General features: G+C 34.4%; 1 protein-coding gene and 2 long non-coding RNA genes across 6 annotated transcripts; 1 reads left to right on the top strand and 2 right to left on the bottom strand.

Moving 5' to 3' along the window:
• Positions 1–1,617: 1,617 nt before the first annotated feature.
• On the top strand, positions 1,618–5,802 carry LOC124449680 (TNF receptor-associated factor 5-like). The gene is made up of 6 exons (XM_047000640.1): positions 1,618–1,773; positions 2,192–2,243; positions 3,221–3,319; positions 3,386–3,550; positions 3,733–3,888; positions 4,949–5,802. The coding sequence occupies exons 1-6, from the start codon at positions 1,631–1,633 to the stop codon at positions 5,540–5,542; spliced, it is 1,209 nt and encodes a 402-aa protein (XP_046856596.1). The 5' UTR covers positions 1,618–1,630; the 3' UTR covers positions 5,543–5,802.
• Positions 5,803–6,674: 872 nt separating this feature from the next.
• On the bottom strand, positions 6,675–9,252 carry LOC124449721. Of its 3 annotated transcripts, none has more exons than XR_006949536.1 (3): positions 9,218–9,252; positions 8,845–8,951; positions 6,675–6,929 (listed from the first exon to the last, which is right to left on the bottom strand). It is a non-coding gene; the product is annotated as an uncharacterized LOC124449721 (long non-coding RNA). The 3 variants fall into 3 exon arrangements; XR_006949535.1 differs by lacking the exon at positions 6,675–6,929 and adding an exon at positions 7,445–7,961 and having other exon boundaries at positions 8,814–8,951; XR_006949537.1 differs by lacking the exon at positions 6,675–6,929 and adding an exon at positions 7,445–7,961.
• Positions 9,253–9,909: 657 nt separating this feature from the next.
• LOC124449709 lies at positions 9,910–14,117 on the bottom strand. 2 transcript variants are annotated; one of them, XR_006949522.1, is made up of 4 exons: positions 11,216–11,280; positions 10,540–10,623; positions 10,326–10,415; positions 9,910–10,146 (listed from the first exon to the last, which is right to left on the bottom strand). It is a non-coding gene; the product is annotated as an uncharacterized LOC124449709 (long non-coding RNA). The 2 variants fall into 2 exon arrangements; XR_006949521.1 differs by lacking the exon at positions 11,216–11,280 and adding an exon at positions 14,034–14,117 and having other exon boundaries at positions 9,911–10,146.
• Between the last annotated feature and the right edge of the window lie 49 nt (positions 14,118–14,166).

Genomic DNA, 14,166 nt, shown 5'->3' with positions numbered 1-14,166 from the left:
ATTCCTGTCGTTACACAAATTTATCAACACATATCATGTTCGTTAACCTTTTTTATAATGAGCTTGCTTACAAAACCCAACAGAAAGGATACTGAGCCCTCAGATATATCCCAAGACCTTTTGACATTTTATATAATAACATGTTTGGAAGTAGTTTTGAAATATTGGCTGCTGGTTTTATTTTAAATGAATTGTCTGATTCCAAAATTTGATCTATTGAGTAAAGATGTGGATTTATAGTCATACATAAAGACAACACAATTTGGCAAAATAGGATTGAAGTGATTAACATAAATTATTCTTGCATGGGCTGAAAAATAGAAGTGGTTATAGAAAAATGAAATACAAAAAAAAAACTATGAAGGCATTTTTGTTTCAAGGTTCATTTAATTTAAGGTCAGTTAATTCCTTACTAATTTCAAAATATTAATACTCCAATAATTTTGTCTACCATAAAGACCAATACATAATACATCAATTAAAACAGTTAACAAACATATGAGCCCATTTAGGAAATTCTTCTTAGTCAGTAGTTTTCTATACCACAATAAAAAAAACAGGAAAACAAAAACATTGTACCCAATTTTGGAGATAGAATTAAGTTGGATACTATCGTGTTTTTATTCTGTTACATTATTATTATTTTTCATACTTGGCAATACAATTTATATATTTACAAAGTTACCTATCATTCATTTTTTGATATAAATATACCTCAACACCAGGCTAACTGAAATCATGGTGAAAACCATTACATATTTTAGTTGTTTCATGCGTTCATCCTTAAAATGGACAGTAATGCCACAGAATATTTACATACAGGTCATTTCTAGTGATTTTTGTGATTTGCATTTGTCGAGTGGCAATTTTCTTTGCTGAGTGTCAATGAATCATATATAGTGTTTATATAAAAGTCACTGGAGACGATTTTCTGTTTGTAAGTATTTTGTGTTAAAGGTCCGTTCCTTCATATTACAAATATACACATTATATGGCCCAGGTTAAATTGAGATAATTGAATGTAACTATAGAAGAAGATAGTAGAATTGACCAGTCACCAACAATCAAACAAACCATGACTTTCCATTTAAACCTTGACCAAAGGTAGGGGATAGGTGGTTAAGGAGGTTGCAGCCCTCAGAAATGATTAAGATGGAGGTGCCAAAACCCCCCTACATTTATTCAATTATTCATTGTTACAAAGAGCTTTTTAATGTTTCACAGAATGACGTAATGAAGCTGAAGCTAATAGTCTGAATGCCACGCGCCAGCTACGACATTTCTTGTTGTTTGCTCCGCTACCACCACCCCACCCCCCCCCCTTCCATACAAAACGTCTTCCGCTGTCACTGACTGTGACAGCTAAAGTTCTTATCGTTGGTACAATAGCGTTATGAATGTGGAAAATCAAAGGAAAAAGCAAAAAAATCAAGACATCTAAACATATTTAAAAATCCTGATCACCTAAGGTGCATTTGCCCAAAAGTTTTGTTATTTTTCAATAAACTGCAGGTGGTTTTCTCTTTTCTTTGGTATTTAAATAAACGTGGTGTTTGCGTTTATTTTTCGGTATGCTAGTTACGTATTTTAAACTTTTTTTGTTTGAAAACAGATTTTGACTTTGTTAACTATGCCTGGAATCAAGATCCGTGATGAGGATCGAGAAAAAATCCCCGCGAAGTATATATGTACTTACTGTCATCACCTTATCAATCCAATGCAGACCATGCGTGGACATTTGTTTTGTAAATCTTGTATTGACATTATTTTTGGGTAACGTCATTTTTTAAGTAACAAATCATTTATAGAAAGTTATAGTAGTTGTCATACATGCTCTTTCAATAGACGCCCTCATTATGCATCCCAATATCGTATCACATATCCCAAAGTATTCCTGCGTATCATCTTGTTCAATTAAGTCGGTGCCTAGCTGGTAGGGCGTCAAAATTGTTTATTAGATCTTTTGACACGACTTCGGTTAAAAATTGTTGCGTAGGAGACTAGGGAGAGCTCATCATAGTCCATCAAATTTTTATAATCCTAAATAACAACTGCTTTCCTAGGAACGTAATTTATCAGAACATGCATGTAGAAATATTGACCCCCTATTTAACTGTCGAACTGGCTACGCCATCCACTCTTCGAAATTTATCATTCTTGTTAGTAGTTTTTGCCTTTTTTCAATCTGTAGGAATCCTGATCCAAAATGTCCTGAAGATAAAGAAAATTTGACCAAGGAAAACGTAGGTGGAAATATTGCAAAGATTTGACAGAAAATTCAATTACAGTTTTATTGCTATCGATCATTAGCGTAGCCATCCCGCAAGTTTAGTCCTGCTTTGTAAATGTTAGTACATAATATTTTCAATATTACAGGGTTGTCAGTTAATGAGCAAAGAAAAAGTAGCATAACACGACTAAATAAGCATGTTGCCTTAACAACTATAATTATAATTACTCTTTGAGTTCTAGAAAAATATACATCGATTTACGTATATTGTCGTGTCTTGTGACGTAGAAAATCCTTTTGCAACTTGGGTTATCAAAGCAACGTGCAAACGTTCTCAATATGTTGACTCAACATGCGCTAAACATTGTTTTTTGTTTGATGAGTGATGCTAAACGATGTGTGCAAACGCTCTCAACATGTTGAGTCTTGAAATGATATCGCGTGGGATCATGAGATAAATTACTCCACCATGCCTAGCAACAGCGTATATACAGGTACATAAACGGTTCAGTGACCAGGTAACAACAATATCAGCTGCACAGGTAGTGTGCATGCTTTCGCTCAGCGTGTTGAGTGTGCTGTTTTAAAAACCAGAAGTTTCATTGCACTATAAACAAAATTGAGGTGCGGTTTGGTGACCATGGAACAAAGCAAATGTTGAGTGATGTTGTGTGGAAATTTTGAGCAATTTAAACTTCACTCAACAACGCTCAACCCCGCTTAATAGCTACTACTAAACTCTCCTAAACACGGTGTTGAACATGTTGAGCTCGTTGTTGAGTCTACATTTTTGAGAGCTTTTGCACTTAGCGTTAGTGCGTCGGTGAATTCTACTTCAAAAAAGTTTGCCAACAGTTCTTGTAAGAAATTTACGTTACTACTTCATTTAACGTCTAGTGCAAACTTGCATTTGAGTAAAATGAAGTGACTCTGTCTTTTGCTACATTTAATCTTGTTTCATAAAAGATCAATTTCCATGGATCCATCTAGGTTTTCCCGGATGCTTTCACGAAGCGTGAGTTAAAAAAGATTAAATTACACTGTCCATCTGAAGAGTGTAAATGGTTTGGTAAATACGAAGAATTGGGGGTGAGTTGGGCAAAGAAATTTATCAAAGAAGTGTGGCATTTTCACTTATAAAGTTTTTTTCGTCAGGGTCATTCTCAAGTTTGTGAGCATGCGCTCATCAGCTGTATACATAAACAGTGTATTATTCAGTTACCTCGCTCTCTCCTTGCTAAACATTTGAAGAATGAATGTGAATATCGAAATGTAAAATGTGAATATTGTGGTAAAGATGTCCCGTATGCTTCACTTAAGGTGCGTGCATGAATCACAGGAACACAGCAAGCTGAGATAAATATTTTGTGTCGTAATATATATCTCTTTATTGTCTTTGTTATTGCTTAGCAATTACTATCAACTTCGACCGCCTTTTTTGAAACGAGACCAAACTTCATCCATTAAATTGTCGTTGCTTTGTATTTCATTTTAACATGTAGGATCACAAAGAAAATGTATGTGGAAATTATCCCGTGAATTGTAAATATTGCAATCAAATAATACCGAAGAAAGATACTGAACACCATGAAAAGACGACTTGTAATGAAGTGCCGACAAAATGTGAATTTCAAGCCATTGGATGCAGCTATGACAAAGTAAGAATGTTTGGACTACTTTGTAATTTCATGTTAGCAACGAGATAACGTTTATTTAATGCAAGTTCAAAAAGAGGAATCAGATGTGTTGCATAATGAGGTGGTTGAAAAATTTGTAGAAAAACCCAGGAGGCTGGCTTTTCTTTATAAATGATGTTCTTATAATGCACGGTACTTCATTGAGAACATTAATCATTACTTTAAAGAATAAAGCCGTCCCTGTCTACCTGCCCCAATTTAAACAAGTGTAAACTAAGAAGTGAAATGCTAAGGACAATCTCTCCCTATGCATTTCAGGAAGTGTCGTTTACTATGTTATTTTTTGTGCTAATCCAAATTTCTTCTGTTTATTCAGAGATGAGTTTGATTCATTACGCTTTAGGGGACAATTGTCTCCTGCGTAACTTTTCACTGAGCCACCATTAGTATCTTTTTAACTAGTTGCAGTTTTGACAATTGCCACATTAAGAATGCAGCTAATAAAAACGGGTTTTTATAACGTATTGTACAACAAATATTTCGCCCAGCAAATCGCAGGAAATGTTGTTTCCAAGGCTATGGATTTCAAAATTTTCAAATTCGGCGCGACACGGGTAGGCGGGAGTTAATATTTTTCCTGGCTACGCCACTGTTCACCAGGCCATTCAAACACATGAAAAATTTCCATAAAGGCATTGACCAATCAGAGCACGCGTTTGAAATTTGTTATTTTGTTATGACTATTGCCAAAATTTAGAACCTCAAAACAAAGATAAACACCACCGATACCAATATTTTGAGTATAGAAATGAAATTATGGTAACGTCCAGTTATAAGCAGCTGCACAACTGATTTATTTGTTATCAAACAGCTTTGACCTGTCAGAAAGTTGATTTGTATAGGTTCTCTGTTTGAAAACGGGGCATGTTTGTTCATTCTTATTAATTTAATGATTTCAGTGCTTAGAGAGAACAAAATTTGTTCTTCATCATATTTTGATTAAAATAACCGAAATTAGTTGCAAGTAACGCTAATTTGTGGAAAATAATGCTTTGCCATTATCTTTTTCTTTTTTTCGCAGACTTTAAAACGAAAGGAGATCCGACAACATATGAATGACAATCTAATTGATCATGTGTGCGCCTTGTTACGATATGTTAAAGCATTTGTTACACAGTTAAGTAACTATGTACCACGTCCAGAGTTTACCACTGCTATGCAAAACTTGGGTGACCGAATCACTGCTGCTCGTGCCAATATTTTAGACAATTCAGTGATGTTTGTTGGAAAACTTACAGGCTTAGAAAGGAGAATTGAGAGTCTAGAGGATCGTTATGGGAACAATAATAATAACACTCAATTGTCTGTAGATGGTTCCTCGATGCGTGAAAGGATTGCGACCCTCGAGCGGCAAGCAAGAGATAATTCATTCATTATAGTACAGTTTTACGAGCCTTTCGACCATATTGACGAATCACTTGTGCGAATTCAAGGCATGGCTGACCAAGTCCCTGCTTTTTTTGTCAATCTCTTTGAAAAAGTGGAAATTTTAGAGCGTGAAGTAAGAGCTAATACATCTACTGTACAATGGACTAGCAAGCGTTTGGACGAGATAGACGAATTACGTGTGCAAAACTCGGCTATGGGAGCACAAAATGAGGCACGCGAACTTTGATGAAATCATGCAAAGCAATTATTGCTATTTTTCGTAATTACTTGCCAATTTATTATTTTTCACTCCTGTAAATGATTTTTATTCTATTCAGTTTTACATTTTAGTAATTTTGAAAAATGTTCATTGTATTTTTTATTGTATCATCCATCCACGATGATAGAAAATCCTTGTAAATTAATAATACAATTGTGTTGATATTATGCTATATTGTATTGTAAATGTAATTTAACATGCAGCTTTGATATAGCAAGATCATAAAATGATGTCCATTTATTTGTAATTTATATTACTGTAAGTTTTATCTGAAAACTCCATACATAAATAAAGAGTCTGTGAAGAGCTACCGTTTCTATGTTCGGTAAGTACAATTAAATAAATAAAAAAGAAATTGCTAATTAAATGTAGCGTAAGAGAGCCACGTCCACCAGTTCCACATTTGTTATTTTGAAAAATTTTAGATTTTATTGACTCATGATAACCACAATTATAAATCTGACCCATAAGTACGCTGAACTAGCTAATCGCAATGCGAGGGTCCTGTGATTGGAAGGGAAATAGAAAAACTAGAACAGTGTGGACTCCTTAAAGAAATCCTTCCAATCCTTAATGCCGAGAAAAAACCCTCTTAATTAGTTGCTCGGCATAAGACTTGATTAGAAAATTAAGAATTAGAAATTAGAAACTTTCGTAGCAATTTGTTAAACTCAGTAAAACATTTTTTTACGTTTAAAAATAAAAGAGCTTTTGACAAAGATAAGTTGATCCATTAGAGTTAAAGGGAAAAATTCATAGGATACTGATTTTGATTACAACCATCATTTTGTATTGACTCAAGCTGAAGATGATCATTTGATACCTCCTAATGCAAAAAAAGGATATATTTACAGACTTTAATAAAACGATTTTATTAAAGTCTGTATTCGATATAAAAGCCCACAGTTTAAGCTGGACTTACTATATACATATAATAAAGCTAAGGACATCACTGTTTTAGTGTTGGAGATTTCAAATTGACATTTTTTGGAGGGTGGAGTTTTCGAAGATGCTTGAATACCACTGAAACATCCCAGACCGTGGCATTATCTAGGAAGAGCTGATCTTGCAACAAATACACCTTTAAAAAACCTAGCAACGAGTGGATGTGTAACAAACGAGATGCCACTTGGTAGCATTAAGATAGTACACAAGGCGCTCCTTGCAGTATTAATACCGCTGTAGGATAAACCTTCATGGTAAAATTTTGTAACAAAATTAGTGCCCTCTTCTACAGAGGACGCGACAGGATCGATATTGTTTGCACTGCAATATTGTCGCCTACGGTTAAGGTATGTAGAATATTGTTCTTGGTACCGGTCCACCAGGCCTTTTGGATGATTTTAGAAGCTCCCTAGAGAAATACCTTCATCAGAGAGGAGTTTCCCGATAAATGGCAAAGTAGTAACTCCAGTTTTGTAAAACAACTGGATGTGCTATTAGCATCTGCATTAAAGCTGCCCCCCAAATTGTGTTGGCCAATTAGGGACTAAGACTAGTCCTGTGCTTTTCTCTTGTACTATTGTTTGTAACACTTGCGAAATTATGCTAAAAGGCGGGAACCCATAAAATGTATAATTGGCTCACCATATCGTAAAGGCGTTGACAGCTATAGCATACGGGTCATGTTGGTATAAAGCATAGGGTTTCACTTAATTATTCAACCTTGACGCAAACAAATCAATGTTCGGAGTTACGTTTAGTTTTTGAATGGCACACGTGAACAGAGTCTTGTTCAACTGCCATTTTGTTTCTCTGCATGATATTCGAGATTCTCGATCCGCAGTGACAATTTGTAATCCTGGAATGTGCGTTGCTGTCAACCAAATATCATACGAAGTGCAGCATGTCCAGACTTTGAATGTCAAGTTGTGAACTGATATTGAGTGGCATGTGCCCTATTGGTTAATGCAAGCTACAGCGGTAGTATCATCAATTATTAGTTTAACATGATGACCTTTTAGTTCTAAAGAAAATGACTAAAGGGCAAACAATACCTCAAGAATTTTCAAATAATTTAAACGGCTGGAAGCCTCCAAGGGCATCCAGTTACCTCAAGCACATAAACCATTAATGGAGCAGCACCACCTTTTCAACGAGACATCTGTTTTTAGGCAAATGCTAGGCTCATTGTGGTTATAAAGTGCCAGTGAGTAGTGCGTAATAATGACTGTCATCAATGTCAATAAACGTTGGGATGCAACGTATTTTCAACCTAAACCCGACGTTTGTACAACGTTCATACAGCGTTTCTCCGACGCTAATTTAACATACAATTAATGATGCAATATTTGTGAAATCATAAAACAGCCTTTCCAATGATACGAACTAAAGTTTAATGCTAAAAATGCTAATTAAGCCGATTACAATAAGTTGCCTTTCAGACCTGCAAGAAAATAACATATATGATTATTAGAAAATGGTAGTCTATATATCATTTTTATATGTCTTACCACCTACAATAACATTGACATATTTGTCTGTAAGAGATGCAATTTAAATGGAAAACTGAATCGTCTGCTGTGGATGGATCAAAGTATTTTTTACTTTTATTCACTTAAAAGCAATCAAATAAATCCATTTATATAAATGCCACTACGTACGTACGTCGGATATAAGAAATTATCTCGCGCTAAAACGTCATCTCATACGCACGAGAAACAAAACAAGTGAAGAAAATTTTAATCGTTACGGCACCTTTTTCACATTTAACCAACACTGTCTTTTTTATATAAATAATAAAACAATTATTGAATTGGGTTTTCACGTAATATAAAGAATTATCAAGGCATCAATGTGTTCTAACTGCCTCAGCGTTGGTAGATTGAACAAACCTTGGCCTTCATAAGTCTTAATTCATATACTATTTCATTAAATAATTGTTTAATATCACGCTAAGCAAATTGTATATTATAAATCTCATCATGCAGTTTGAGTTAAGAAAATTTAAAACTTGCACAAATCTAATACCTGCACTAAAATGAACGTTTTTAAAGGTACGCATTATGTATATGTGTCCATTCCATTTTGCTTTACTTATAAATGAAGGACAATGAAAGACACATGCTCACTTTCTTTAAGTGCACATGCCAATAATGTTATTGTGTATTTTTCTCAACTTACACAGACAAGAAATTACAAATATGTTAACTATGCGATTACGGAGTAAAATAAGTTGACTTCTCCCTGTCGAAGCTGAGAAAATCAAACAAAAAAAAATGGCATCTATATACTTCACCCAGCAATCTATGATGACAATGACATGTTACCTTAAATCTGGAACCATCTTGCTTGCCTGGAGCATATTTTAAAAATTCGGCAATTTGATCTTCAACGTTGGCCTCGCTGCAACCTTTATGAGCTTTGAGGCAGGCTTCTAACAAGAGAAACGAAACAGAAAAGACGTACTTTATATAAATTGCATAGATAAAACACTAAATGATTTTCGTAAGCTGAATGATAAACAACAATTCATTAAAGTGACATATGCAAAACAGTTTAATGTATTAGCTTTTAAAACTTGCAATAATATTCCTTATGACAAGGAGCAACATAAATGGCTGTTTTTCCAATTCATGAACAAGAAAAAAGAGACAAAACATGGTACTGCTACTGCAATCATTATCATCTAATTGTTCTTACTTGTTATAACTTTGCAGAGGACAAGGTGCTGAAATAGTCGCTTCGACTTCCTGCCTTTTAAACTATATTGGGCCATAGATTATTTGTTCCCAGCTTTGTCATATATCTTCTAACACTGTTTGCACAGGTGTTTGCGCACAGTGCTACCAAAAAACTGCAGCTAGTAAAGAGAGTAAAAGTTAAATTATATGGAAAAGTTCAATTTAGACATATATATATAACCTTTTTGATCTCGAATTGCAAAACAAAACCATCCACAGTGAATGGTGAGAGCTTTTAGAAAGACAAGTTTCTTCGTTAAAATTTTTTATCACAAATAAAACGACACACTCCTAAGAGCCGTTTGAAGTATCGTAACGTGTTTAAATCAATCAGAGCACGACAATGCTCTAACGAAAAACACGATGCTAGATTCATATAGTTTAATCAGATAATCTGACCCCCTAACGTCACGAAAATCGTCACGAAAATTACGTTTCAGATTTTGACAAACGTGCATGTTTTCAAGCTTCAAACACAAATGGTAGAAAAAAGTCAATATTATGTTACGTAATTGCAAATGAAACTATCGTTTTCACGTTTCCAAACCGATAAAGAGGAAGGGCTATGCCTTCCTTTGTAACATTTTTACGTAACACTTGAAAGAGTCATGCATAAAAAATAGGCAGTGCCAATAAATATTACTAAATATGTATGGGTGGTTAACTTTCTAAAACTTACCAACTTTCTTCTGGACTTTTCTTCATCAAGACTAGAGGATAGATCCTCAAGTTCTTCAACAGAATCTAAGGCATTAGGTACAACATCTTCCAAAATTTCGTGCTCGTCTACACCCTTCGTAGTGCTTAACAGAGCACGCAATATTGACAACGCTTCTTCTTGCTTATCAATTAATGTTTCCAGTTTGGTGTAAACTGATCTTTGGAAGCCTACAAGATAGATAAGAAAATAATAGAATAACTTATGATAACCTACGTAATATCTTTAAAATATAAACCTTACAACATGCTAACAAGAAAATTCAAATAAAACTCGCATCAAATTGCTAATTGAATACACGTACATAATAACAACGCTATTCAAACACTATGTACTGTAGAAAAGGTACCATTAATGTTTGGTTGAGAACGTCTTTCTGCAGGTGTTATGTTCATAAAACTTGTCGAAAGCGTTTTGTGCGATGAAAGGTCATGCGCATCTGCAAAGCAATCACGTGTTGCAGTTAGTTGTGAAGAAAAAAAAACATTTCAAACGACACGAAATGAACGTAAATGAAAACGTAACAACAAGACATGCAATAATGAATTGTACGAAAAGCTTACCTAAGACACCACTGTTTCGTTGAGATTATCTTTCTCTTGTTGTGCCAGTTGTAGGAATTCCTTGTGAAGAGACGTTGCTTGTATCTACAGAGAAGACACGTACTGGATTTAACATATATCTTTATTGAACGCACGAACGTCATTTAAATTAAGGCACCACAAATTTCGAAAGACAGAAACAGAAAGGTGACTAAAATAAAAACTTCGAGAAAGTTTATTTAGTAGTTTGACAGCAAACGCTGGGAATTAGATTTGAACGGATGTATTTTGAATAAATCGTGGTGAACACAACTGCAATTTTAACTATAACTAACATTTTTTCAACTTATTACAACAACATTTTAAAGGAACTCCGCCTGCAGCACCTGTAGAACATATATAAGCCCTATAATGCAACGATGGACGTAAAAAAAAACAGTAAATTTACAATACTAATGTTAAAGTGATTTAAAAAGAATCAATCAAAATTATTTCAACATTTTAGTCGACATATTATATGAAAGTTGTTGATTAGTCAGTTCTGATGACAGAAAACTTACCACTAGGCTGAGATGGCGTCCTTCTAGTAGACGGGGAGTTATTGCATGATCCTTTGTGTTTAGGATTTCTGGTGCTAGTTCACCGTCATATAAATCTAGATCAACATTATATTAAGATAAAAAGAGAAATTTTATACATGCATGTTTCTGTCAAAAAATTGTCCTCTTGTACAAGGATTATAATAGCGCTTATACCTTTTTCTGCAAGAAGATCAGTTCGCTGTTCACCGGCAAATCTAAAAAGCAAAATCACTCATTAGATTTAAATGCAACGTAGCAATATCTGAAAAACTGCAATCCTTTGAATAAAGCAATGGCGTATTGTATTGCAACTACAGTACTTACTTCTAGAATTTGTTGATAAGATTTCATTGACGGCTGAAAGAAATTTTGCCTGTATACAAAAGAAACTATCTGAATTCTGTAGCTTTCCATCTTTCAATCTCCATTAAATTCCTAGGTTTTCGCACAATTGTAGAAGGGATAAATGGTTTAAGCTCCACCAATTTTTTACTAACAGCCTCTACATGGGCAACAGACATTTTTACAGAGTGATTTCCCCTCATCCAAACCATAATAAATTTACGCATAACACCAAGACACAGTTGATGCATGTAGTTAATTGGAAATTGTTTTACCATATCAACAGGCAAGTGACAGAAAGGGCTAACAAAGCGATGATGTTCTTCTTGTATCTGCTTTCTAAAGGAAATATTAGTGCGCAATTCTATATTATTATTTTGAGAGTAAGTCACTCGACCAAGCCACTTCCCTTTTTGTGTACAATTGTCACAACCAAAATAACCAGTACAAAGTTTTGTACCTTTAACAAGTGCTCTTGCAGGAGCATCACAAACAATGCCCCTTACTGTAACACTTAGAACCTTTCCCCATCTTGGACTCCCCTCTCTAGAATACCCTTTCAAATTTTCTATAAACTCATCCAAAAACTCCAAGTCTTTTGGCTTGAAGTCACCACATGCTAATAATGGACTCCGTCGATTTCGACGTATGAGGGTTCCGCGAAGTAGAACATCCTGGTTACTGAAATTAAAGTGAAGGCAGCTGACCAGACTACAATCACTCGTACCCTTCAAGCAACCACAACGCTGATATCAGCGTGACACAGTGTGACAAGGCTGCAACATTGCAGATACAGGTACAGTACAGTCCATCCGAGGACATAGTTTCCTCTACCAAATTTCCCTCACATGGTTTGGTCAACCCGGGCTAGGTTCACAGACACATTGCCAGATGTGCCACGAGCTGGAATTTATTCCGCGCCGTCTGGCTTACAGCTCACGCCATTAACCATTCAGCCACTCGCCCAACTCGCCACCACATGCTAGGACAATAGGAAACACTACAACAGATTTGATATTCAAAATGGCACACAACACAAGCCATACATTATTTGCAGAACTTTTAAACAAAGGAAGCCCATAAACATTTCAAGAGATTTCTGGATGATTAATGTTCTTAACTGTTTCACAAGGATGCTTGTGAAAGTGCTTTAACAATTGTTCTCCGTAAAAGAAAAGTTTACGTAATCCTTGCCAGATTTTTTCTGAATGGGAATACACCTTCATGTATGCAACAAAGTGCGAGCACAACTAGGTAAATTTGGATGACCATTATCCTTAGTAAGAGCAAGCAAACCATCAACAGCATTTTGCTTAATTGAGTATTAATTCACCCAATCAACTAACCTATCTTGAAAAGAAACATTTAAACTATCATGTTCAAAATCAGAAGAAACAGGAAAATGCCTTTCCCCAATATCTGCATTCACATGCACTAAAGAATTAGCTTTTCCATGGCAAAAAGAAACATTAAAATACCCACTTCACCAGAAAGAGCACGGCCATTTTCCCCAATATCACAATCATTAAGACCAACTTTCAAAGAGAAAAAATTTTGTTTAGGACTGGCAATGGTTCGAGCTGATTTTTGTAAAGGTTGTGAATGTCCAAGGTAATTATCAAAAACATTATTGAACAGATTACTACAGCTATAATCATTAGGCATTGCATCATTGCATCTTAAAGTTCTATTAGCAGCAATCCAGTCTTTCCTGTATTGCGCCTGGTCACGTTTCATTATGATATGAACTAAAATAAATAAGAAAATGTAACTGTCACTCTATTTATTTTTGATTGATTTAAACACATCCTAATGTTACAACCCATTCCCCTTAAGTGCTAGTGATCACAACATTTAGCAAAATGTTTTAATAAAAAATTGATAATTCTCATTCACAGGTCATGGTAACTTATACGTCTCCTCAACAATTTGTAACTTATTCTCTACTTTACATGCATGTATCATACCTAATTTATACATAACCTTAAAATTTTAAGTATAATATTATAATTTACTTGCTAACAACAGCAAATGGAAAATGTTCTAAGCAACTAAATAAAAATAATTTAACTGACATTGCAAGCTTACTAAAGAAATAGGCTAAGTTAATAAACCAATCTAAGAGATAAAAAAGTGGGTTGTAAACTACATATTGTTTTGAATGAAATAATTGGACAAACGATACTTACTAGTATTATAAAGCAACCATGCATTGTTATGAATAAACATTCAATTAACTCCGTAAAATTATATCACTGTTTAAAAACTGCTGTGATTTTCAATAGAAAGTACAACTATTTTAGGTTTAAGGCTACGTGATTCTAAATCAAAAACATTTTGTAAATCACATAATCACATAACCCCATGTTAAAAAATATTAATCATTACCGCTTATCAGTCAGTCAGTTAATATAATTCCAGATATGCTAAAACGTGATATTTAGGTAAGATTTCAGATATAAAACATAATTTTGACAATGAAATAATACGATTATACATCGAGATTTCAATAATCTCAAAAAATTGTAATCATTAAATTTGATAAGTTATTTTTTAACTATAAACATCAGTCGCGTGACTGATTTGACATACCCTAGATCCGCCCCTGCATGTTATGACAATAACAACCATACGTACTGATGAATACCATATCCAAATGCTGTAGCAAGGTGTAGTGATAATAGTATTTTTATAAAATAAAAATAGAAATTAAAACTAAGTATAA

The sequence above is a fragment of the Xenia sp. Carnegie-2017 genome, unplaced genomic scaffold, assembly GCF_021976095.1.
Source record: "Xenia sp. Carnegie-2017 unplaced genomic scaffold, XeniaSp_v1 HiC_scaffold_23, whole genome shotgun sequence".
Lineage (NCBI taxonomy): Eukaryota > Metazoa > Cnidaria > Anthozoa > Malacalcyonacea > Xeniidae > Xenia > Xenia sp. Carnegie-2017.
This window is presented reverse-complemented; position numbering and strand designations above follow the sequence as displayed.

What these genes read in the sequence shown, in the direction of transcription:
- LOC124449680 (XM_047000640.1), top strand. Translation starts at nt 1,631, where the DNA reads ATGCCTGGAATCAAGATCCGTGATGAGGATCGAGAAAAAATCCCCGCG. An exon ending in TGTATTGACATTATTTTTGG is followed by an intron (nt 1,774 to 2,191) that starts GTAACGTCATTT and finishes TTCAATCTGTAG; the next exon opens with GAATCCTGATCCAAAATGTC. An exon ending in GTAAATACGAAGAATTGGGG is followed by an intron (nt 3,320 to 3,385) that starts GTGAGTTGGGCA and finishes TTTTTTCGTCAG; the next exon opens with GGTCATTCTCAAGTTTGTGA.